The sequence below is a fragment of the Macadamia integrifolia genome, unplaced genomic scaffold (genome assembly GCF_013358625.1).
Source record: "Macadamia integrifolia cultivar HAES 741 unplaced genomic scaffold, SCU_Mint_v3 scaffold1042, whole genome shotgun sequence".
Classification (NCBI taxonomy): domain Eukaryota; kingdom Viridiplantae; phylum Streptophyta; class Magnoliopsida; order Proteales; family Proteaceae; genus Macadamia; species Macadamia integrifolia.
Genome location: NW_024868061.1, coordinates 87,732 through 113,784, shown reverse-complemented (window position 1 = coordinate 113,784; position 26,053 = coordinate 87,732). Strand labels below are relative to the sequence as shown.

Here is a 26,053-nt window from a genome sequence, read left to right as displayed (position 1 = left end):
TCTTAATTGGCCGGATTTTCTTCTCCTTCCCTCTTCTTCCTCCATTCCTCCTCTCATACCCCCACTTCATCAAACCCTAACCTTAGCCCTTCTTCTGTTCCTGATGTTGAACCTGTGACTGCTGTGTAATGTAGGTGTGAGTTCCAGGTAAGAACCAACCCTACAGTAGATCGATATTCCAGTAACTGATGAAATCTCCAAGAAACTTGCTGTTCAGAAATTCAGATTTGATGGTGTTGCAGGAAACTAGTAACAGAAATTATAGATAAAGAAATAAACAGACGAAGTAGAGGAGAAGAAGAAGATAGATGGGGAAGGGGGATAGGTTGGGTCGAGCATCTCACTCTTTTCCCTAGGGCATTTCACCCAAGCTGTCTCTCACAGCATTGCGTCTCACAGTTTTTCCAGCACAAAGCTTTCTCTTTTTTTTTTTTTTTTTTTCTCTTCAATCGTGGGCTGTAGATGAGCCTCCTTCCTTTATTTATAAACTTCAAATTGATTACAAAATTGGGTCCTTCCTTTGCATGGAAAGGAAAGGAATCCCTTTACAATTAGATATTTTCCTATTTGGAAACTAAACTAATTAAAAATCAAACCAAATTCCTCCCTTCTACAAGGATAGAAACCCAATAAATTAGAATTCCTACTTTCTAAAAGTAAAAACTAAAATTAGAAATAAGCTAGATAATATCTTCCTAACTATTATAAGGAAATATGATAATGGAAACTACATTCTACATCAATCAAAGATTTCCCAAAATCTTTCAGCCCAACTCCTCCATGCGAGCTGGCCATGGGGTCCACGAATCAAGAGGGAATCTTCTTCGAGTTTTCTCCACATTATGTGCTGGTAGTGGCCCATATTGGTTATTGTTCACGTGGGTACTGTTCATGTGAACAGTAAAAAATAAGAACTCTTTTTTCTGAAGTTGATTCTCAGCCCTCTTCTTCTCAGGCTTTGATCTGCATCACCGTGCATCCAAACCATGTGGCTGCCTTGCATCCGAACCCAACCCCATCCCCGAAAAATGCTAAACCTCCTACCACCACCCCTGTCCCCCCCCCCCCCCCACTCCATGGACTGGTCTATTTCTGGGTTCCTCTAGGGAAGAAGGTTTCAAGCTAAATTTTGTTCCCCCAGCCTCACTTGAAGGGAAACCAGCTGCTTTCTTGTTTTCCGACCCTCTCGAGAATGGGACTGCTTGCTGGTCTACTGATGCAGTTGGTTTCTTCCTTGGCAAACGACCGCCATTCTCGGCTGTGAAGACGTCTTTTTGCGCCAATGGAAGCACTGCAAGGACGTCAAATTGCATATGTTGGATAATGGTGTCTTCATCTTCACCTTTAAATATGATGAGGATATGTACTTCACTGTCGAAAGAGATCCGTGGTAGTGTAGCGTAAGCCCATTATCCTTCAACCTTGGTCTCTGAACATTCAAATGCATCCACATGTTCGTTGATCCCTCCCTCTTTGGGTCATTTTTCCGAAGCTTCCATTACATCTTTTGACTGAGGAAGGGTTAAGCATCATTAGGAGCCTTATTGGAAAGCCGTTGTATTCGGATGTGAGAACAAAATTGAAGGACAGGTTATCATATGCAAGGGTTCTAATTGAGGTCTCCACTGATTTCAACTTCAGATCATCCATTTCCATTTTGCCAGAAAATGGTATAGTCTTTGAACAAGAGGTTCGCTTTGAATGGCTGCCTCTGTGTTGTCTATGTTGCCATTGTTTTGGACATCTTGACCATGATTTTTCCATCGCTCCAAAAACCACCTTCTCATTCCATTGAAGAAGATAAATCACAATCTTCATCTCAATATTTTTCTGATGACCAAGATGATGTGATTGCTCAAGATATGTCTTCGGCGGTCGGAAATCTCACTTTGCCAAAGCGATTGTCTTATGGTGGATCGATGCAGCAGATTTCGGTTACATCTCCTTCCAATCAGCCCCATGTTTCCCTCCCCAATCATTGCACCCATAACATCCAGCCTTCTTCTTGGGTAACAACTCACAACGCTTTCTCTTTGCTGGCTGAGATCGATCCTTCCATTTTAGGGGTGGCTGAGTCAGCTTCCTTATCTTCTATTTTGCTTTCAAATTCAAATCTTATTGCTAACAATTCTAACACCCTTGTTTGGTGGATAATCAATTTCCTCCCCTTGAAAATTGAGTGGTTTCCCCTTCTTTTTCTCTTATTGAGCCCAACCGACCTCCTCCTAATGTCAGGAACCTTATCTTAGACCAAGTCCAACTCATGCCCCACTTCTTCCTATATTGGTGCAAACCGCTTCTTTCCTCATTTAACCGAACCCATTCTCAGCCCATTATTGTTCAACCACCATTATTATTACAACCTATTGCTGAACCCATTTCAACCAAATCTTGCCTCACCCACCCTCCCCACCCAAGCTCTCCCCATCCCTCCCCATCTATTGCTATCACGACATCCACCACTTCTCTTCCCTCCCCTACTCCCCACCTCCCCCTCGTCCCCCATCACCTGAGCACTTCCCATCATCCAAGCTCCCCCCATATTCGTCCTGAATTTGATAGTGTAGAGTCTAATCTTGAGGTTTTTATTTCTAATGCTCTTGATTTGGGATCTACTTCTTCCTTACCTCCTTTGGAGTCTTCTGGTCACACCCCACCCCTTAAGGATGCCGGAAATGTGACTATGATTCTTACCGACATCTCCATGACCTGCTAAGATCTCAAATGTAGTATCTTAACCTCACAATCACACACATGAATCACTAAATCAGATGCAACAAAAATGAATAGGAATATAACAATGATCAATATATTGGTTAGGACTAAAAGTTATATATTTATGTTACATAACCGCGGTTTATCTCATTATTTGAAAGGTCAAGACATATACAATATCACAAAAGTTTATACATCTCAAAAAGGAAGTAAATGACAATGAACAACGCAGTCCTCCATCACGGCGTACTGTACGCAGACATCACAAGCACAACCTGCGTTATGCTCCTTAACCTCTGGATTACACCAATCACTGCCATACTCGGCCACAAAGGAGGAAGTATCGCTGCTCAATGGCACAAGTGTACTTGCATCATCATCTAAAAAGAAATACGCACGCGGTGTGAGTTTCACTAATCTTAGTAAGGGATGGGGAACATGCAAGCAAGCATATATAATCCATGATGCGGTGTGTGAATTCATTGTATTATCAACCTATGCAACAAAACTAGTTAAGGGGTAATAGTGCTACTGCAACACAGTAGGCAGTATCCCTGGTCCTAGAATCGTCCATCGGTCATTCAACGATACAAACCCTAGTTGCGATTAGGAGCTTGTCGGTCCTAGAATGCACCCTTGGTCACCTAGCAAACCCTTAGTAATTCTGTCTTGGCACCATGGTTCCAAAATCATACATCGGTAACTTGGGCTCGGTTTGCCTCCAACAATAATCGCATTGTACCGCAGAAGTGGTATTCCGGAAAGTCTCATAAGACCAACCATTATGGGTTATCCAACACCTAACCCCCCTGTTAGCAAGGGGTCATAGCACATGTCAATGATCCTAATCGCATGTTATATACATGTCTTTGCATAGTCACGGAGGTATATATAGTTAAGTATGTCGAATACGGTACCAAAATGATCCATTGCCACACTGCAATCCATATCCAAGCCTAACTCTCTAATGCACGCACAAACTAGCTAATGCAATCCATAATCCTCCCTCGGCCACGCCGTGTCCCATTTCTACAAGTAGCATACCAAGCAAGTAAGCATAGTATAAGAGATGACAGTTCATATATAGCAGTTCAAATACAGCTTAAGCATGTAAGCATGTGCATTATACAGGATATAGCAAGTTAGAAACACTCCATAAAAGAAAATCAAAATCAATAGCAATACCCAAAAACACTTCGATAGGCCTCACCACATAGCTTGTCTCTGACCTAACAAATACATGTAATTTGAGTGTTAATGAAGGTGTCAAAGATCCCAAAGATTCCTCAAACAACTCTGGGAAATGATCAACAAGGACCCACCAATTGATGTCACTGGTAGGTCAATGATCATCAACGGATGGCCGGTGGATGATCCATTCCACCAGTGGATCATTACCTTTACTATTACTGGGGTTTAATAGCGTTCCACTGGTGGATTAGGTCCCCCCACTGGTAGGTCTCATTGGTGGATGAACAAGAGCCTCAGATGCTGGAAGTTGTCCACCGGTAGGTTTCACTGCTAGATCAGTGATCTACTGGTGGAAATCCAAGCACTACTCTTCAGCTCAGATTCCAACCACCACCTACCTATTGTCACTTTGAGCCCGTAGGGATTGTAGAGGGTTACCATACCATCCATTCTAACTACTTAACAATATTTCTATTGGTTGAATCGGGAGATCCGTTCGAATCTCGGCTTGAAACCTTAGTTGATAGGTTTTCCAACAAAACCTGTCAACCAAACCTTGGGCAGCTTGTTCCCACAGCTGGAGCGGGATCTCACACTCATGGGGAGCTCACCCAACACAACCTCACAATCCCAATACTGGGTTTCAGGGATTTCAGCTGAAACCCAGCTCAAATCCTAATCTAGATCATTCCAAGTACATAGCTGAAGAAGGAGAATGGGGAAAGGGACCACCAACCTTGACTGCACAAATTTGGACAGCAAGAAGCACAACCTCAAGCTTCAATTCTTCTTTCCCTTCTTCCTCTCCTTTCTTTCTTTTCTTGGCAACCAAATGAATGAGCTTAAGGCTCATTCCCTTGCATAGGTTACGACAAATAGGGTCCGTTTTCCAAATAACTCTTTTTTCCCAAAACCAATTATCCTTCTGGTGGCCCATGTGGGCCCACCTCCTCGGACTTGTGTACCATAAATGAGGTACCTCTATCATAAAGCAACAACATAGGTTACTCACTACCAAACCTTCGGAGGTCTGAAACTCTTCCAGTTCTCTCTGCAGCATCTGCATTGACATGAGGGGTTATTGTCCTTCCAAACAGTAGACTGTTATAGTCCACTTGATGCAGATTAATTACCAAAATAGGCTTGTTTTATTAGGAATAAACCTAGGGTTGGGTTCCATACATGTTAGGCTTTTGATCCCATGTGTTTTGAGTGTAATAGACCACTTTTATGGGTCTAAAAAGGGGGCTCCAAGATTGAGTACGGGATTACTAGTTAGTTTCCATTTTCATTAGTTTCCTTTCTAGTTGGGCTTGATTTGAGTTATATTTGTTTCCTTATGAGTCAAGTTATTAATTGAGTCAAGTCCTTAGTAGTTAGTTTCCTTTTTCAACTAGTTTGTAATTTTAGTTAGTTTCTAATTTCAGTTTTTAGTAGCTATTGTATTAGGAGAATATTTGGTTTCCTTTTTGAGGAACCTTCTATTTTGTAATTCCCTCCCCCATTAACATTATAAATAAAGAAGAGGAGGCTCCTAAAGGCCTAGATGATTTTGATAAAAAAATTAATGGTTGTTGCTATTGTCTTCTACATGGAGATTTGTCTTGTGTTTGATCAAGGCTGATGGAATTGGTGTTTGATCCAATTGACTCTCAGCGGTGTGAAGCACAAGAGGTCCTCTTCCTTAACTCATCTTCTTCTTCTCTCAACTACACAAAGTGTTATTGATCTGCTCAAGTTCTTACAGGTATTAAATTCAGTTTTCCTTCTCAGTTCTACCCAGAAAATTGCATACTCTGTTAGCAATTTTCAGAACCTGCGTAGACCTAATTCATCATTCCATTAGTCCCCTTATTATCTGCTTCTATTCTAATTTCTGACACCCTATAATCTGAGATTGATATTCTTAATCTCAGATCTGATCTCATCCTTGTTATTAATCTGTTTTGAACTATTCTGATATTTGATCTAATGTTCTCCAAGAGTATCCTGCAACATTGGGACTAGGTTGACTTGTCAATCCTAGTTCTACATTAAGTGGTATCAGAGCAAATTTTCCTGCAATTTTCTAACCATGGCAAGTCACATCACCAATGCTGAGTTGCACAAATTGTATCGTGAGTTAGCCGAGAACCAACAGAATACTGATGCTAGGCTTGAGAGGACTGAAGCCAAGTTTGATAAGTTTATGGAAGAGATGATTGCCTTTATGAGGAGGTCCGACAAGCGAGCTGAAGAAGGATCCTCTACATTACCCCCTCAGCTCAACACTTTACGGATCGAAGACACACCTCAGAGGCAGCAATCTGATCCGGTTGTTCCCCAGGATGTTACCCGGCAATTTTCTGACAGAGATTATGGCATCAAAGTGGAGGTTCCCGAGTTCAGTGGTGAAAAGGGACCTGAGGAATTTCTTGACTGGCTTACCAAAGTGGAGAGAATTTTTGCGTATAAGTCTCTTCCAGACGTGAAGAAGTGTGAACTCATCATCACCAAGTTTATTGGGTATGCATGTTCATGGTGGGATGATGTACTACATGCAAGGTTTGTCAGAAGACTTGGACCCGTTATCAATTGGGAGGTCATGAAGCAGATCCTGACTGAAAAATTTGTTCCCCTTAATTATGAAAAGGTAATGTTTCATAAATTACTTAACTTGCAACAAGGGAACAAAGATGTGGATTCTTACACCCTCGAATTCCACAAACTGTCTTCAAGGTGTCGGCTTCAGGAAACAGACCAGCAACGGATGATGCGATATATCAGTGGGTTAAGTACTGAGATTCGACTTGAGTTGGCTAACACTGATTTCAGGTCTGTTGATGTGGCAGCGGCTCATGCCAAGACAGCTGAAGAGAAGTCCATTTATTGGAAGGGTATGCTCAAGACTTCTTCAGTTTATAGACCTCCACCGCGTATGGAGGAAAAGAAGCCTGAAGCTCGCAGAGTTGAAGAAAAAAGGTCAGAGTTCAACAAGGATAGTGTTGGGGTGAAGAATATCATATGCCATAGTTGTGGCGAGAAGGGTCACTATTCTAACAAGTGTCCCAACAGGACTCGTTCTGTGAACGTAGCAGAGAAGCAGCCAACAGAGAAGAGTGAAGATGAATCTCATTTATATCCTTATCCCCTCGAGGACAATGATATTATCGATGATGAAGATGAGGATGTAGAAGCTCATTCAGCTAGCCTTTCATCTTTTTCGAATAGACTAGTTGATAAGGCTCCTCTCTTCAGACAGAAGGGTACTCTCCTGCACGGCTCCGACCCTATTGATGTTCATGCAATTGTTGATACTGGGGCAGAAGCAAATTTTATATCTGCTGAATTTGTTCGAGCACACAACCTTCCACAGAAGCAGCTTTTCAAGAAGATTCACGTGCGAGGTTTTGGACCCACAGCTCGAGAAGAGGCCACTGCAGTTGTTCGAGTACATCTACAGTTTGGGCCACTACAGTACCATGTCACCTGCTTGGTCACCTCATTGGCGCACTGCGACATTCTTCTAGGGCGACCTTGGCAGCGACATGCAGGCATTCTCTATGATGGCGCACGGAACACTATAAAGGTGAAGCAAGGAGGTCGTATGTACTTAATGAGGCCACATGCATTATCAGACATGCCACGACGTCGACTGACTCCTGCTTCGGTGACACATCAACCTACTCTCCCTCCTCTTGGAGTTATGCTCCCTTCTGTTTCGAGATATGTGCCACCTCATCGGCGAGCGATTTACAAGGGAATCTTAGGAGCACGACCTAACTCGACGGAGTCGAGTTCTTTTAAGACCGGGAGAGTTGATGCAAATTAATTACCAAAATAGGCTTGTTTTATTAGGAATAAGCCTAGGGTTGGGTTCCATACATGTTAGGCTTTTGATTCCATGTGTTTTGAGTGTAATAGACCACTTTTATGGGTCTAAAAAGGGGGCTCTAAGATTGAGTACGGGATTATTAGTTAGTTTCCATTTTCATTAGTTTCCTTTCTAGTTGGGCTTGATTTGAGTTATATTTGTTTCCTTATGAGTCAAGTCCTTAGTAGTTAGTTTCCTTTTTCAACTAGTTTCTAATTTCAGTTAGTTTCTAATTTCAGTTTTTAGTAGCTATTGTATTAGGAGAATATTTGGTTTCCTTTTTGAGGAACCTTCTATTTTGTAATTCCCTCCCCCATTAACATTATAAATAAAGAAGAGGAGGCTCCTAAAGGCCTAGATGATTTTGATAAAAAAATTAATGGTTGTTGCTATTGTCTTCTACATGGAGATTTGTCTTGTGTTTGATCAAGGCTGATGGAATTGGTGTTTGATCCAATTGACTCTCAGCGGTGTGAAGCACAAGAGGTCCTCTTCCTTAACTCATCTTCTTCTTCTCTCAACTACACAAAGTGTTATTGATCTGCTCAAGTTCTTACAGGTATTAAATTCAGTTTTCCTTCTCAGTTCTGCCCAGAAAATTGCATACTCTGTTAGCAATTTTCAGAACCTGCGTAGACCTAATTCATCATTCCATTAGTCCCCTTATTATCTGCTTCTATTCTGATTTCTGACACCCTATAATCTGAGATTGATATTCTTAATCTCAGATCTGATCTCATCCTTGTTATTAATCTGTTTTGAACTATTCTGATATTTGATCTAATGTTCTCCAAGAGTATCCTGCAACATTGGGACTAGGTTGACTTGTCAATCCTAGTTCTACATTATCCACCACACATCATATCTTAATTTTCAATGCATTACCCCGCAGAAATTCCTGTTTTCCTACCCAAATCTAGAAACTTATTTCCTCATACATGATCTACAGATCTAGTATACAGCTTATCACCCAATTCCAACATCCTAAACATCTTAACTCCTCCCTCCTGATGATGAATATACCAAATGCCACCCCCTAACAAAAGGTCCTTATGTATTCTATGATGTCGGTAACTACAGGCATAAAAATTCAAGGAAAGAAATTCGAAATACAGAAATATTTTTCTACTTTTTTGGAAGAAAATGTAAGTAAAAAGGTCTGAATGTGAATCTCATACTTGTGATCTGCACTCCAAGGAGTAACTGACCATTCAAAGTAACTGGGTTCTTCTCCATTCATTCTATAACTAGGTCCCAAAGGGATTTTGATAGAATTCTGCAACCTGTATGCGAGCACAAATATAGAGGGGAAACTCTCCTATCTTGCATTCTAAGGTTACAGCCAAAGCATCGAAGTAGATCTCTCATTCCTAGACTCAGCTCACTCCCAAGTAGTAAAAAAATGGGCCTAATAGAGGAAAATGGTAACCTATATTATGTAATCACCAACTCATCCAAACGGCCTCAAAGTTGGCCAGCATGACGGGTGAGGGAAATGTTTGATGTGAAGGGCCATATAAACTTCTAAACTGGGGGCAGGTATGCTATGAATAATTTGTTCGTAACTTCATATTTACATGAATAAAATTTCGAACATAAGATGCATAACCAGAGATCTAACAAACTTAAGTACAAACCAAATTAGAAGAAAAATCCAGAAGAACTTGTAACTAATTGAAAAGCATGGGTTGAAGGATCACAGCTGATTCTAATCAAGATTGTCCATCCCAAGATCAGAATCAGTCTGGTCTGATTCAACGTACACAGGAGGATCCCTTAATACGTCCACTCCCTCATTGAAACTACACCATAAGCATTGACCAGAGTCAATCTAATAGATGGTCCTCCCATCAAATTGTCAGATCCTGTCATTGGCTCAGATCATATTTACCGATCCAAATCATGATTCAAGCAGGCAGTCCGATCCCCCAACTCGGAACCTTTGAAAACCCATGTTGTCAAGAGTAAAAAATGTTTGAGGCATAACACCACAAGAGAGTTAACTGACAGAGTCAGGTTTTCCGATGGCGTATCTTACTTAACCAAAGACAAATCATCTTCAGAAGCCTTATGTGGAAACTCTTAACATGGTGATAAAATTTTGCCTGTTTACCTGCATCTCGTTCTGCAATAACTTGTTGATACTTCAAAGTGAACTCCAGGAACTCCTTCTCTGACTTTAAGTTACGTTTTACGCTTTTGCGTTTCCCTTCAGCTGTTTCCTGAGACTCATAAAAATTAAAAAAATAAATGAACCAGTAAAAATTAAGAACCGACTTTGGCTACTTGGATAAAAAAGCATAAAAATTCAAACATCTGATCATGACAAATGGACTGAAGCTATAAGACTCTAACTTGATATGATTGGTCAGAAAGTGAGGCAACCCAAGCTTGAGACAAACTGCTGAAGAGCAAACGCATGTCCCACAACCTTAAAACAAGAGTGGGCCAAGCTCAAATGGGTCCCAAGGGTATGAATTATTTCCCAACTAATGTTTATGTTTATATTTGTACATCATAGAATGCCCAGCTAATATTTTAATATATCTTATCCATTAAAACCAAACCATCCTGATGCAAGTGCACTTCCTTCGACCGGCCCAAATCCGTTAGGGAGCCCAAATAGGGATGAACCTCGACCAATTAGATTTTTGGTCTAGTAGGATATATAGGAATTTTTTTTTTTATTAATATATTGTAATCTTTCATTTTATTTGGGTAGATTACATAGGATATTGGGTTGACCTGAGTTGAATTTAGTTTCCTAGTTTAAGAGTTACTATTTCTTAGGAGTTTTACTTTCGTATGAATATTCTTGTAATCCCATTGGGCAGATTAGAAAGAATGAATTGAGTGATTTGTCAGTGCCTGGTGGCCTGCACGTGCAAACTCCCCCCCCCCTCTCTTCTTCTTGTGTGATCTCTCTCCCTTCTTCCATTCTTCTCCTTCCTTCTTTCTATTTCTTTTCCCCATTATTCCTTCCTTGTCTGGGAGGCATTTGCAGCCCATCTGATTTGAATCGAACTCCTTCAATTTTGTTCCTTTCAATATGATAACAGTTGGCATTGGTCACAAACCCTCAAACCATTATTTCCATGTGATTTGGTGTTGAGGAGATAACTCTATTGAGGATCCTAACCAAGATTCAAACCTGGTTTAAAGTTTACCACCAAACCAGGTTGCAGCTCAACTCAGTTACTTTGTTGTTTGCTTTTCTAACCTGAAACTTCTCTTATCTGGGAGGCCTAGTGAGGAACTTATCCCCATAACCTCAGATCCAACAGGTTCCAAACAAAGGAAAATCTCATCTTCGAATCTGGCTGTGTTACAGCTTGTTTGGAAACTCTCCTCCTTCGATCTTAAAGTTGAAGAAGAAAGCTTCTTGCGAATTACTCCCAAGGGCCTGATATCATAAATTACATTCAAGTCCCTGTTTTGTTTAGTTTGTTTCCATTTCATTCCTTGTCCTTGCTCAATTCCAGAATTACCCTCCCAATTAAGAAGCCACCCCAACCCATGTACAATTCCTTCTCTTGTTAGTTTGAGTTTCATCAAATTATGAAACAGCCATTAGTTGTGGGCTTGATTGAGTTCTATTATTCGGATGGGCCCATAAGCAATCCGAACCAGCTTATGAGCGATATATGTGTCTATATACACATAAGTACTAACAATCTGTCGTATGTAAGAGCTTAGTTCAGATTAGGAAGGGATACCGAAGGCCTCTCCCAGCCTAATCACATGGGACCTCAGGGTTTCATACTCCTCAATCGAAGCCAATCCTGGAACCTGATCAAGCCAGCCCAACCCTCTCAAAAGCCCGGGTGAGCATGCGCCCTAGCCAAAAGGTTGCCAAGTCAAACAACACAATCATCTTCAGATATCTACATGGGATTGAATCTGGGTTTTAAGTACATCAGTGTTCTGCTTATTTATGCTGTGTTAAAGAATGCACCCTCAATACCTTGGGGGTACAATTTATGTCTACCACAATAGGGAGTGTCTCTATCGTGGCTGGGTTTTGTTTCCTTGCTTTATCTATTTTGTTTCCTACTTAAAATAGATTTCTACCTCTATTTAGGCTAGACTTTCTTTCTTTATTTTTCTAGTTGACTAAGGAAGTAGTTTCCTAATCTGATTGTACTCTTTGCTTGTCAATAAAGTCTAGCGATAGGGGAGATGATGCAGAATTGAAAACCTACAGCAGGAAGAAGAAAAGGCTCCAACAGCCCATCAATTAGAGGGCTTGGTCGCTTAGACAGCCCACAATTTTGGTTCATTGGTCCATAACTAAATTTACTATTTAGTTTGTTTCGTTTTATGTCGGTTCACTTGTTGAACCAAGTTGGTCCAGTTTAAGTCATTGTAATATTTGTTCGTCTCATTCTTAAGAGAAACAAATAAGTTCTCTTTTTGGTTTAGTTTCTATGTTACTTATTTCTTTGTAACCAAGTCATAGAAAGGTCTCTCCTACCTCATCCATGACACTGTCATTTGTTCTTCATGTTCAGCAATTACCATTAAGTCTTTTTTATATGTTAGTCAGCTTACTAATCACTTATCTTCTCTGTTACTTACGACCCCCTTATTGTATTTTTCAGGACCTTCAAACAAGGAGGACAATTGGTGGCAAGCTTGAGCAGGCTGGTCTACACTGTCTGGATGGCAATGGACTGTCAACTAGTGCTGCTACATCTACTAGTGGTCCCTCTCCTCTTCAATGGTTCTTTTGTTTGGGATCATCTATCCTCGCCCAAGCTTCAGCAAATGGTTTCAAGTTGCAAATCCATCTCTCATCTTGAGTGTGAAGCTTGTGAACTTGGGAAACATTATCAGTCATCATTTCCCTCTTGTAGTGTACCTAGGAGTCTGTTTTTTATTTTCCTTAATTCATTCTGATATTTGGGGTCCCTGTAATGTCAATAATAGATTAGGTTTTTCTTACTTTGTTACTTTTGTTGATGAACACTCTCGGTTGTGACTTGGGTTTATTTCTTGAAAGATCGTTCAAGTTTCTTGATGTTTTCAAATATTTGCATCATGAAATACAAACTCAATTTGATACTTCAATTAAAACAAACTTTCCATTATGAACAAGAAAGTTTGTTTTAAAGACATGGCAAAGGTCCAGAGATTTAGAAGATAAAAAATAAGTATTTTGATGCCCGAAACAAAGCTAGGAAGACTGTGGGGATGGCTAAATCAAAGAAACATGAGGATCTTTATACTAACCTAAACACAAAAGATGGGGGAAAAGCTATATATAAGATAGCTAAGATGAGGGATAAGAAAAGTTGAGATTTCGACTAGGTGAGGTGCATCAAAGGTAACGATGGAAGCGTGTTGGTAAGAGAATGGGACACTGTGAAGAGATGGGATGAAGATATTAGTGCCCTACACTATGGAGATACTGCGAGTAGGAATGACCTAGAAGGTTGCTCTACTCATCAAGAATCCACTCGTTATAGATATTTATGAAAGGTTATGTGGCGGAAGTTAAGGAAGCCATGAGAAAGATGAAAGCGGGCACAACTCCATGCCCTGATGAGATCCCTATAGAAGTGTGGAAAACCTTAGGGCCTTGCAGGGTGGTGTGGTTAACCAAGTTGTTTATCAAGATCATGAACACATGTAAGATGCCAAATGATTGGAGGAGAAGCATTGCGGTTCTAGTTTACAAAAATAAAGGGGACATTCACAGTTGTAATAACTATAGAAGCATAAAACTTTTGAGTCATACCATGAAACTATGGGAAAAGGTTACTGAAGCCCGCCTGAGGAGAGAAACTAAGATCTCAGAGAACCAATTTGGATTTATGCCAGATAAATCCACTACAGAGGCAATCTATCCACTGAGGAGGCTCATGGAAGGTTATAGAGCCCACAAGACGGATTTTCGTATGGTTTTCATTGATCTAGAAAAAGCTTATGATAAAGTTCCTAGAGATTTAACCCGACATGTCTTAGGAAAGAGAGAGGTATTGAGTACATATATAGATATAATTAACGACGTGGTGACTACTATGAGATCTGCAGGAGATCAAGGCAATGAATTCCCAATTACGATTAAGTTACATCAAGGATTGGCCTTAAACCTTTATCTGTTTGCGCTTATCATGGATGAGTTTTCCAAAAGCAGCCTAGACACGGTCCCTTAGTGTATGCTTTTGGCCGATGATATCGTTCTAGTAGATGAGACTAAAGCAAGGATTAACGCTAACTTGGAGGTATGGAGATCTACCCTAGAAGCAAGAGGTTTTAAGATTAGTAGATTGAAGACGGAGTATATGATGTGTAACTTTAGCAATCTATGATGGATAATGATATGGTGAATATTGAGGGAAGAGAGATAATACAAAGCTACTTTTTTAGATATTTGGGGTCAAATATTAATAAAGATGGTGATATAGAGGATAATGTTTCTCAGAGAATAAAGTAAGATGGATGAAATGGAGAGGGGCATCTAGAATGTTATGTGACCGGCATATCCCTTTAAAGCTTAAGGGAAAGTTATATAGGATTGTTGCATGTCCAACTATGATGTATGGGGCGAAATGTTGGGCATTTAAGAAGTGCCATATATAAAAGTTATATGTAGCGGAAATGAGGATGTTAAGATGGATGTGTGACAAAACTATGAATGATAAAGTAAGGAATGAGCATATTAGAGCTGACCTGGGAATTGCCCCAATCAACGACAAGCTCCGTGAAAGTCGTTTGAGATGGTTTGGCCATGTTCAACGAAGGCCTGAGGACGCCCTAGTAAGGAAGAGTGATTTGATTCAATTTCAAGGAGCTAAAAGAGCTAGGGGCATGCCTAAAATAACCAAAGACGAAGTGGTGAGGAATGATATACTTATTCAGCCTTGTCCCAAGTATGACCTTGGATAGAGCCTATTGGAGGGCTAGAATTCATGTTCCCAACACCATTTAGCCGAGTTTCTCCTGCCTTTTGTGGGTTGAACCTCTTTCCTCTTACTCTCACCAATATACTCTCATCTTTTCGCCTCACTCCTCCCCCATATCCCTCCTGTTTTCTTTATTGTGTTTTCGCATAGATCCATGTAACCAACCCCATTAAGTTGGGATAAGGTTGAGTTTGTTGTTGTTATTGTTGTTGTTGATAATGCCCTTGAATATACTCAGCGAAAGATTTCAAAATTTTGCTCAACTAATGGGATGATTCATCAAACAAGTAGTTTGTATACGCCATAAAAAATGGCCGAATGTAAAAAAAAAAAAAAAAAAAAAAAAAAAAAAAAAAAAAAAAAACTCTTGTTGGAAGTTTCTAAGTCTCTTATGATTTATATGCATGTTCCTAAATGTTTTTTGTGTGATGTTCTCACTGCTTGCTTTTTAATTAATAGGATGCCCTCTTCTAGATAACCAATCCCCTTTTTTCCATTTTATATCCCCATGCTCCCTTGATTCTTATTCCGCCACGAGTCTTTAGTTGGGCGACGTCTGGGAGATTAGGAGGTCTAGTCTAGAGTCTCTAGACTGGCACCTAGTTGGTGTTGCCTTAATTTTTTGCCAACCTCCCTCGCCTCAAGTCGCCTTACACCTTGATAACCTTGTTTTTGGTTGCATTTGTTTTGTTCACATCTTACACTCTCATATCAAAAAAAATATCTCCCCGAGCAGTTAAATATATCTTTCTTGGTTACTCTAAAGAACTCAAAAAGGGTACAAGTGCTATGATCCTATTACGCATCGGCAGTTTGTCAATGTTGATGTTCATTTCTTCGATAATACATCTTATTAATTCTCTTCCTATTACTTCCCCAACATCGACTGTCAATATTGATTGCACCCTACATGTTCCTGTCCTATTCCCTTTGATGATGCTCGTGTTACTCTATCACCTCCTCCATTGTAGGTGTATCAATAGCGCGAGAAGGTTGTATCGTCCACGGTCCACCTCAGCTCTAATTCCTATAGAATCCACCATACAATTTGATCTTGGTCCTAAGATTACTACTAAATCACCAATTGCAGTTAAAAAAGGTACTCGGTCTTGTACTAAAAAATCCATGACTACCTACTTTGTAGAAAATCATGTGTTCATATCTCATCCTCCACCTCTGTTCCATAATGTTGCCTTTTCATTGTCTACTAACTCTATTCCGAAGAGTCATCATGAAGCTCTCTCGCCTTGGGTGGAAAGTGGCTATAAAAACGGAAATGGATGCTTTGTTGTTTCATCAAACATTGACTTTAGTGGACTTGCCTCCGAGTAGGGATTTTGTGTGATGTCGTTGGGTGTACACCATAAAGTACAATCTTAATGGCTCGGTTGGTATCAAAGGGGTATACTTATACATATGGTGTTGATTATTTTGAAACTCTTTCCCATGTTGCTCGTCTATCTTTGGCTGTGAATTTAGATTGACCCTTGTATCAGATGGATATAAAAATGCTTTCCTATATGGAAATCTACATGAGGAAGTGTATATGGAGCAACCTCCCGAGTATGTTGCTCACTGAGAGAATTCTGATAAAGTACATAAGCTACACAAAACCACCTATGGATTGAAACAATCACTTAGAACTTGATTCGACAAGTTCACCTCCATTATTACTCAATGTGGGTTTTCACATTGTTATTCTGACCATTTGGTGTTTGTACGGCGTCAGGACTCTAAGGCGGTTGTATTAGTTGATAGGTAGATGACAATATTAAATCGGAGATGATGCATCTGGGATTGCAGAAATTATCTTCATCAACATTTCAAATGAAAGATTTGGTTGCCCTCCGGAAGTTTTTGGCATTGAAGTCCTACTAAGTAAGAAAGGAATTAGCCCATCACAGAGAAAATATATGTTGGACTTCTTATTTGAGACTGGTATGCTTGCTTCTAAACTTATTGACATTCTGATGGGGACATCAAAGTGTACAGGCGCAAGAAGAAGAAGCAGCCATCTTTGTGGCTGGAAGAATAGAAAGAAGATCTTGTGGGCCCCAAGCTCAATCCAGATTTTCGAAGATCTTAGAAGATTTCAGAAGATCTTGTGGGTCCCAAGATCGATCCAGATTTTTAGAAGATCTTGGAAGATTTTGTGGACCCCACCAAATCTTATTTGATTCTAGTACTTTGCTTTAAATCTAGTGATATTTGATTGTCTTACACAATTAGAAAACTAGGATTTCTTTATATTGATCTATTAGGTAGTTTTTATTTCATGCAATTGAGTTTCTAAGTATCTTTTTATTTTTGGAAGTTTATTCTCTTTAAGTGTAAGGCCATTGGCCATTGTTTATTTTGAATGAATGTTAATTGAAAAGAAAGCCAAGAGCAAATCCCCACCCCTCTCACGGTTCTCTCTCTCTCTCAATCTCGACTTTTCTCCCCTTCTCTCTCGCCTCTTTCTTCCCTTACTCTCTCGGCTCTCTCTCTTCTCTCAATCTTCTTGTCTCGCCTCCCTCTCTTTCTTTTCAGTCTTATTGTTTTTTTTTTTCTGCTGCTGTGTTATACTGCTGCACCTGCTGCTGCGTTATACTGCTGCGTTATTAGTGCTGCACCTACTGCTGCGTTATTACTGCTGCACCTGCTGCCTTACCCCACTGCTGCTGCAACATAATTCTGCCGGTACAAAACTGCTCTGCTGCAACTGCTGCCTCTACCTCACTGCTGCTGCTACGTACTACTGCCGTTACAATACTGCTGCCGCTGCACACTGCTGCCTTTACATCACTGCTGCTACTCTCTCTACAATTGGTTGGGTGTATCTTCTTCAACAAAAGGTGGACTACAACCTCTTTATTTTGGAGAATCTGGATTTCTTCTTCTCTCCTCAGATCTGAATAGCAGTATGGTAAAGTACTAAACTAAATCCTCCCCACCTCCCTTAATCCCTATTATATATATTGCAACCCATTAACGTTGAAGTCTGCCTTTGCCCTTTGTTTATGCCTATTTTATCGATTGTTGCATATCTAAGTTGGGTGTCTAGATGGATTTGTGTTGAACCTAATATTCATATGTCGTTTGTTCCCTTCCCCATGTCCCCACTTGAAACTTGAGTAAGAATTTATGTGTTTTTCTGTCTAGATTAATATTGCTTTTGGCTACTTTGTTTATTAGTCTCGCTTTATCTTGCATGCTTAATCGTGTTTGCTGAAATTCTTTGGTCTTATTTACCTACGCCTCTTGAGTTAACCTACCTAGTTAGTTAATCTTGTAGGAGACCTAGTCACCTAGGAACCCCCCTATATCACATTCATTCTTATGGACCCACATCAGAAGTTTTGGACTAGTGATGGTGAAGACATTGACCAACAAGCACCAATGTGACACCTGAGAATACGGCAAGTATACTGAACTTTCCTGGGAGATCGGTGAGATGTCCCCCACCAAGAATATAGCAAGTACCAAGGGGTTTGGCACATCGGTGAGAGTGTGCAAACTTTAGTCCCACATCACATAGGGGGAGATTGTTGGGCTAGTTGATAACTTCTAGCCTCCTTAAACATGGCACAACGTGTTTTAAAACCGTGAGGCCCATGGGCCAAAGAGGACAATATTGTGCCAAGGTTAATGGGGCCAAAGCATTACAACCGATATAAGAGGATAGTAGAGAAGCTTATTTATCTAACTGTCACTAGGCCGGATATATTATTTGTTGTTTGTGTTACCAGTCAATTCATGCAATCACCAAACAAGGCTCACTGGAGGCTACTTGTATATTAAGGTATCTAAAGGAAGCTCCTAGGAAGGGCTCATTTATCGTCCTCATCAAAATGTTGATTTGGTAGGATTTTCAGACGTTGACTGGACTGGTGCTGATAACGATAAAAGATTGACCACAGGATATAACACATTTATTGGTGGCAATCTAGTCACTTGGAGGAGCAAGAAGCAAACAACAATGGTCAAATAAAATGTTAAGGCCGACTATAGAGCTATGGCTCATACTGCAGTCGAGTTGATGTGGACTATGTGTTTGAAATCATTACTTCAAGAGTTGGTTTTCCAACAACTCAATCCATAAAGATGTTTTGTGATAACATACAACTATCTATACATTGCAGCAATTCGGTGTTTCATTAGAGAACCAAGCACATCGAAGTTGATTGGCATTTTGTTAGAAATTCTGTCATGAGGGAACTGATTGTTATTCTGTTTGAGTCTTCTGCTGATCAGCTTGGTGATGTGTTTACCAAGCCTTTGTTCGGTCCTACTTTCCGGAAGATTTTCCGGAAGATTTGTTCCAAGCTGGGCATGGGAGATTGGTGTGCTCTAGCTTAAGGGGGAGTGTTAAATAATGGATCCTTGGTACCATGGGGGGTACAGTTTATGTCCACCACAATAGGAGTGTCCCAATTGTGGCTGGGTTTTGTTTCCTCGCTACAGTTTATTTTGTTTCCTAGTTAGGATTGATATCTACCTCTAACTGGGCCAGATTATCTTTCTTTATTTTTCTCGTTGGCCAAGGAAGTAGTTTCCTAATCTATTGTACTCTGTACTTGTCAATAAAGTCTAGCAGTAGGAGAGTCTGCAGAGGCATCGATTCTGCTACTTTCTTAGCAGTCTCTCCCTCTTCTTTCTCTTTCTCCTTCTCTTGTGATTACTGGTTTTTATTCCTGACATTGTCACATGCTGCGTTTTTTTCACTATTGGGATTCACTTGAACCCAAAGTGATGGTATCAGTTATTCAGTAGATGTCTAGCTTTTTAAAAGTTTTCAATATTTATGACATTCATACCAAAAACCAAGCCAAGATTCAAGAAAATTTTCCTCACCCCACAAGGAACCGAAATTGGGCAAAGAAACCATTCATATTATAATGGTTGCAACTCAAGCCAGGTTGGCCAGGGTGCTGTTCAAAAAGGCCCCGACATAATTCCATCATTACTCATAACTAGAGACATTTGGGGTTGAGCTCCTACAGCTTTGGCACAGTCAAGGATGTCTTCAGAGACTGGTCTTCAAGGCATGGAGTAGACAACAGTAGAAGCTCTGAATGATGGCTCCAGATGCTGCCATTTGGTGCTAATGGCTAGAGAAAGACGGGAGAGCTTTCAATGATCTTAATGGCCATTAACTGTAATGATTTTAGTCAAAACACTGTCAATACACTGTGGAGGATATAAAATCTGGATGGCAAAACCACTTGTTCAGCTGCAACCACACCTTCCATACAACTACTTGTGACTGTTTATAATATGAAGGCTTTTTAGGTGCAAGTTTATCTCCCATGAAAAAAAATTAACTCAACAGGCAAATAGAAAACACATAAACCTATCCATCAAAATCAATTTCATTTAGAAGTATGACATAATATATTTCTACTTAATGAATATCAATTTTAAAGAAATTTGGCCAAAATCACCAAAATAAATTAGTTTCAACAGGGTCCGAAACCAAAAGTATATCTTGAATCCTATATAATTTGGTGATTTCAATAATTCAAGTAAAATCATCTAAAAATTACGGTAGTTCCAACCAAAATGTCTTGGTTTCAGTTGTAACTGAATAGGTGACTAAATCCGAAACTTACAACCTTGCTCAAATGCAAAAACACTCATCGCACCATTTTATTAAGTAACAATTAAGTAGCAATAAATGGAAAGAACCTTGTAATTGGCTATACAAAAGTTAAGCATTTCCATAACATCATCTCTGGTTAACATGTTTCCTCAATATGCAAGGAAAAAATAATTGTGTTGAAGTAACAGAGTACTACTGACTAGCTTTCGGTTTCTTGATTCAGTATTTTCTGGTGCAGATCTTTGCTTAAGATGGGTAGTTTGCAACTCTGAGGAACCTTCAGTTACTGTGAAGTGAAAAGCAGGAAGGCCAAAGACAACAATGTCAAAACTCAAAGCAGCTTGGCTAACTACAAATAGTTATATGTATCAAGTTCATGCCAAACATGTTCTAGTACATTTTGCAAGATTTCAGATGCATCATTCAAAGGTTCCCAGATTATTGGCCACCACAGTTCCTCTCTCCATGCATGTGTAGAATTTTATAATCTTAGACAAAATCAAGTCATATTTTCATACAAACATTAAAAATGCAGCCAGTAGGCTATTAACTCATAGGACAATAATATTATAGTCAAGGTTTTAAGTATGCTACCTTATCCACCAAACTAGCCGATATGCATCATATCTTTAAGGTCCAATACGATATGGTAACGATATGATACCTAAAAAATTGTATCAACTGTATTGGGTGGATACAAGGTTGATACCTATCAATACGCTCGAGACATCTTTTATAAACTACAGAACATGATATGCGATTGCAAAACACTTAAAAAAAGAGCTCATGTGAGGCATTCTAATCTCTTTTTTTTTTTTTTAGCAGTATCTTTCGCTGATCAAATTTCAAGTAATGGAACCAGTATTTCATAATCATTGAGGCTTAAGGCTCAAGAAGCAACTCAGGGCAGGCATAGCCAAAAAGCCCCAATGAACAAGTTTCAAGCACAGTACATTCATGAGATGGAGAAATGCAATCGCTACGAATGGCTTTCTTACCATACTCTTATCCCTTCATCTGCATTTGTACATGTGGGTTCTGAAATTTTAGCTTTTGATTTTCACACTTATCAAAGCCCATGTGTAAGTTTGCAGGTAGGAAGAGTTATAGCCTAACTCTTTCGAAGTACTAGCATCCCTCTAGGTAAAATTGCTCAGACCCCAGCAAATTCTAAATTTCAAAAGTTCAGAGCTGAGAATATGAAATGGAATAGGGGGAAAAGAAAAGAAAGGTGAGAAAACAGAAGCCCACCAGTGCAGGACAAAATCTTATAACATGGGAGTAAATTCGGACATTTTCACCTCAACTCCCTATTTGACTCAAGGATGGGCTCCCTTTCTCTTTTTCCTATCTTTTTTTCCGGTGCATGTTTTTTGCCACCGCTTATTAGTTATTGCCTTCATCATATAGCAAAAGAAGAATAAATATATCTGAGTTCTAAATAAACTGAAGCGAAGAAGCCAACAGTTGTTTTCACCCCGGGGAAAAACAGAGTTCTTTATCGCTCCTGTTCTTTAAATTAAGGAATTCAAATGGCAAAGAGCATTCACGGTAAGGAAGTTAGTTACCTCTATCGGAGATTTGGCAGTCTCCTTCAATATGTGACGGAACCGTGGGAAGCTCATGGTATGAGGATACCCTCTCTGAAGATTCCGCAGCCGAGTTAGCCATTTCATGCATGATTGATCCACCTACACTATCCCCGACGCAACCCTTCCTGGCTGCATCCAATGAATCCCCACAAGTGTCGATGCTATCCTTCTCAGACAATGCCACAGGGAACTTCCTATTCTTCTCCATCGTCTCGGCTCTGTTCTCGGCCAATCGAATCTCGTTCATCGCAGATGAATCTTGGGAAGACGAAGCCAGCTCATGTCTGGATTCATTGGAAATATCGAGTTCCGACAATGTATCCTTGTAATCTGCGTTATTCTTATCCTGTTCTGAGCTCTCGACAAAACCGTCTGGTAATGAATCCACTTCAGGGAGTTGATTAGCAGGCGAGTTCTCCATCACACCTGCAATTTGAATCTCTAGTATTCATATTCACAGTTAAAAAGCATAAGAAATCAGAAAACCTAGACACGTTCTAATGTTAAACTTGCTCCAAAACATCGATCGATCTGAAATTTCCTTGAAGAAATAATGTGGCCATTGCCGAACAGAAGTAGTCGACATATGAGTTCGATCATGCATTTTTTCAATAAGAAAATGATAAAAAAAAAAAAATCTGTTCTTAGTTTCTTACCAGTCACTGATTTAGGGTTCAAACAAAAACTTTGAATCAAATGAAGCGAGAAAGAACAGTCCGTGACAATGAAATCGACGAAATTGAAAGGGATGCAACGCGAGAGCGACAAGGAAAGAGGATTGGAGAAGATCTAGATGGTGATTTGGTGACCTGATCAGTTTCCTCAAAACTGGTTTGATCTTTCGAGACGTTCGTATACTGATGTTTTTCAGCTACAGGTCCTTCGGGAGGGCACAAACTATTTATTCAAGAAAAATATATTATGTCAAGGGAGACCGGAAATATAAATAAATAAATAATAAATGAAATAAGCGTCAGAAACAATCAGGATCAATACGATACGATCAATCCAATATCGATTTTTTTTTTTTTTTTCATTTTATTAAATACAATACTGATTTTTATTTTTTATTTTTTTTATTTTTTTTTTGGATAGGAATACAATACATACTTGAAACCATGATGTGCGTGAGAAATGAGAATAGATACTATGGAACAAGGTTTTAAAACTCAGGATCCTTCCCTAGTCGGATGGATTTATCACTCTATTTAGGGGAAAAAATGGTGTTTTGAATCATTTTATCCTTGTACTTGACTGGTGGATTTTATCAGATTGGCTATCTTTAATTATTGGGTTGATCATTTAGTCATCTGATGGTTGGGCTGACTTGGGATGTGCGTCTATATCTTGGGATGGGTGTCTAAGTCCTAGCAACCGTTGGATGGCTAATTGGGTATTAATTGGATGATTCACTATTTGAAAATGAGTCGGATCCAATTTCCATATCTAAGAGCCAATTCTAGAGTTCTTGGAATCGATTCCAATCCAAATTGTAAAGACCGATTTAATCCCCAACTTCGTGGTCCAAAACACAAATTGTACCACAAAGAAGGTTAACGGGTAATTCCCTAACTTTTTTTTTTTTTTTGGATAATTGGTAAATAAAGTAATTCCGACCATTAGTAGGCATAGTTTTGGATTTTATGTATTTTAAATTTGGACTGAGTTTCCTTTCACCTGTTTCTTCTAAAGGGCATTAGTATTGGGGGATGGCCAAAGAAAAAGGTAGTTTCAATTTCAAACAATAGAGTGTGGGAGCTAATGATAAGACCAAAGTCGCATCCCATGATCACAACACCAATAGTGAAGGGATATTTCTTCCTCTCTCACAGGCAAAGAAATTTTTCGCTATCAAATTTGTAAGTAAATTCAATCATACGCCCTCATATACTAACAATCGTCATTTTTTCTTCCGATAATTTTAACGTCACAAATTTGAAATGCCAAGCAAGTGCTTTGGAAAATAATTTTACCTTTTTTTTTTTTTTTTTTTTTTTTAATATACGCATTGAAAAACTTGACATGATGAGCAAAAGTCTTCATTGACACAAAGATGATGTAATGATAGAGTAAAATACAAACGAACTGTCCTAATATCATTGATAATGTCTCGTTGCTATGGAGTTAACATTGATATTAATCTCCCTGTAAATAATTGAAGTAGCATTTTGCAAAGCAAGAGAATAGATTACTGATAAATAAATGACAGGGAGAGCTTCTAGAAAGGGGGAGAGAGTTGGTGCGAATAGAGAACCACCATCAAATTCCACTTGAATATAAGAGAGGCATGCAGAGGTTGCATGGAATAGACCTGATCGGATAGCTAGCAGTTCGCCAATAAGAACATCTACGAAGGTAATTGGTTATGCCTTTAGCTAAATGCACGTAACAGTTCAAATGTTGACTCTCTTATTTTCTTATTTAGGTTAAAGGACGGAGTAGGGATCAAAGTGGTAGGTTTTGGATGGGTTTCACCTCAATGGGTCCCTATTCGGTAGTGACCAATCCTAGCTTGAGTCATACATACAAATCCAAATGGAAAGGACACATTAGGTTCTGGATATAGGTTCTGGTTGAACTCATCTTTTTCTTTTTTCCAATAAAGGGGCATCAAGCATCTTATTCACGACTAGAAGGGGCTAAGCTTCAATTAGAGAGGCTATCAAAGATTGGAATATGGTCAAACCATCTTCTTTGTCATGGACAGGCCTCTTAAGCTAGGGGCATGAACAACACAATATGCACCCCCTAGAGATACGAGAGATTTTGCATATAGTAAATATAGACTTCATACCTTTATCAAAAAAGGAAAAAAGAAAAGACTTCATACGAGTAACATTTTATAGGATTGGTTCAGCTTCGAAAGGAGAAACCGAGTCGAAATATTAGAGATGACAAGAATCTTTTGATGTATGGTAAAATGCAGGCACTACCTACGGAATATAAACATCCTCACACTTTCTCCTCCCTATCCTCATTAATGATGTGCGCAAGCCTAGGACACCCACCGCAGACGATTTTGATGCTTCTCTTTCTCCCTTTCTTATGCATGTGATGCTAAGATGAACAAGTTGTGTACCCATCTCTCTCCGTTGATTTATTTATGTTCATTTTTGAATTAAATCTATTCATTTTTAAGAGAAAGGTTATTTGAACCTACAGTGTTTCCTATGCTCCATGACAGTATATATTTTTTTTCATTTTATTTATGGAGGGAGAAACAACAATAGCAAAGTTCTATGTGAGAAGGCATAGGAACATTGTAGGTTCAAACACAATTTTCCCTAATTTCTATTTGGGCTAAAATGAAAGCCCATTTCCCCACCCTAAAACCATTTCTAGTCTTTTTTTTAGGTAACTGAAAATTCATATGTCGTGGGTTTTCCCTTTTTGGTAGAATCCGGGGTTTTCTAATGTCTATATTTCAAGGAAGGAGTCAACTAGGAAAATTTAAGATGATTATTTAAAGAGGATTTTTTTAATATTTTTTATATAACATAATTTTATTATTTATATTAAGGATAAAAGCTTTTCCATGACGTTAATGTACTATTTCCCTGACACATCTAATCATGTATGTTCCGTGTGGATGATCTGTTATCCACAACAGAATTGGTGTAATGTGTAGTATATCCTCCTATCGGTATCGTGGAAGACCATCTCCCTTGTATTAATTGAAAAGCTTCAATAAAATTTCAAGATGCCAATAAATAAATAAATAACAACAATTATATAAAAGAAAAGGGAAGTATTTCCTAGAAGAGAGTGTGGTTCTTACGTATCTACGAAGGCCAATGAAAATGCACAAGAAGGTATCAATAGAAGAAACATTTTCTATTTCATAGGTGTATGCCAGTCACTTTGGCTCCTATGCGTTTGGCTAGGTCCACATTTTCCCACAGAAATTACAAGGTACAACTAAACTAAAAGACAGTGTGAAAATCTTCTACAACTACTGTATCAGTGCAATGAACATCCGGTGATTGGGAACCCTTTGAGATGTGCGTGTTCAAATGCTCTTAACCGTCCAATACTTACAACACCTCACTGCAGAGTATATGGACTCATAAAAGACTGCATCAATTTTATAGGGTACTTCTCTTCTCTCCTCTCTCTCTCTCTCTATATATATCTATATCTATATCTATATCTATATCTATAGAAGATTGGTTTTCTCTCTCACACGCACACACACTAGAGGAGAGAAAAT

At 39.3% G+C, this 26,053-nt stretch overlaps 1 protein-coding gene and 1 long non-coding RNA gene across 4 annotated transcripts; one reads left to right on the top strand and one right to left on the bottom strand.

The window, feature by feature from the left end:
* Window positions 1-9,756: 9,756 nt before the first annotated feature.
* Window positions 9,757-22,740, bottom strand: LOC122062445. 3 transcript variants are annotated; one of them, XM_042626090.1, is made up of 4 exons: window positions 22,500-22,740; window positions 21,820-22,284; window positions 20,452-20,537; window positions 9,757-9,987 (listed from the first exon to the last, which is right to left on the bottom strand). In XM_042626090.1, exons 2-4 carry the CDS (start codon window positions 22,262-22,264, stop codon window positions 9,772-9,774), a joined length of 747 nt encoding a protein of 248 aa, XP_042482024.1. In that variant the 5' UTR covers window positions 22,265-22,284; window positions 22,500-22,740; the 3' UTR covers window positions 9,757-9,771. The 3 variants fall into 3 exon arrangements, with proteins under 3 accessions (XP_042482024.1, XP_042482023.1, XP_042482025.1); XM_042626089.1 differs by having other exon boundaries at window positions 21,820-22,269; XM_042626091.1 differs by having other exon boundaries at window positions 9,757-9,981; window positions 21,820-22,269.
* On the top strand, window positions 20,547-21,689 carry LOC122062447. Its single transcript, XR_006134976.1, has 2 exons — window positions 20,547-20,680; window positions 21,077-21,689. It is a non-coding gene; the product is annotated as an uncharacterized LOC122062447 (long non-coding RNA).
* Window positions 22,741-26,053: the final 3,313 nt, after the last annotated feature.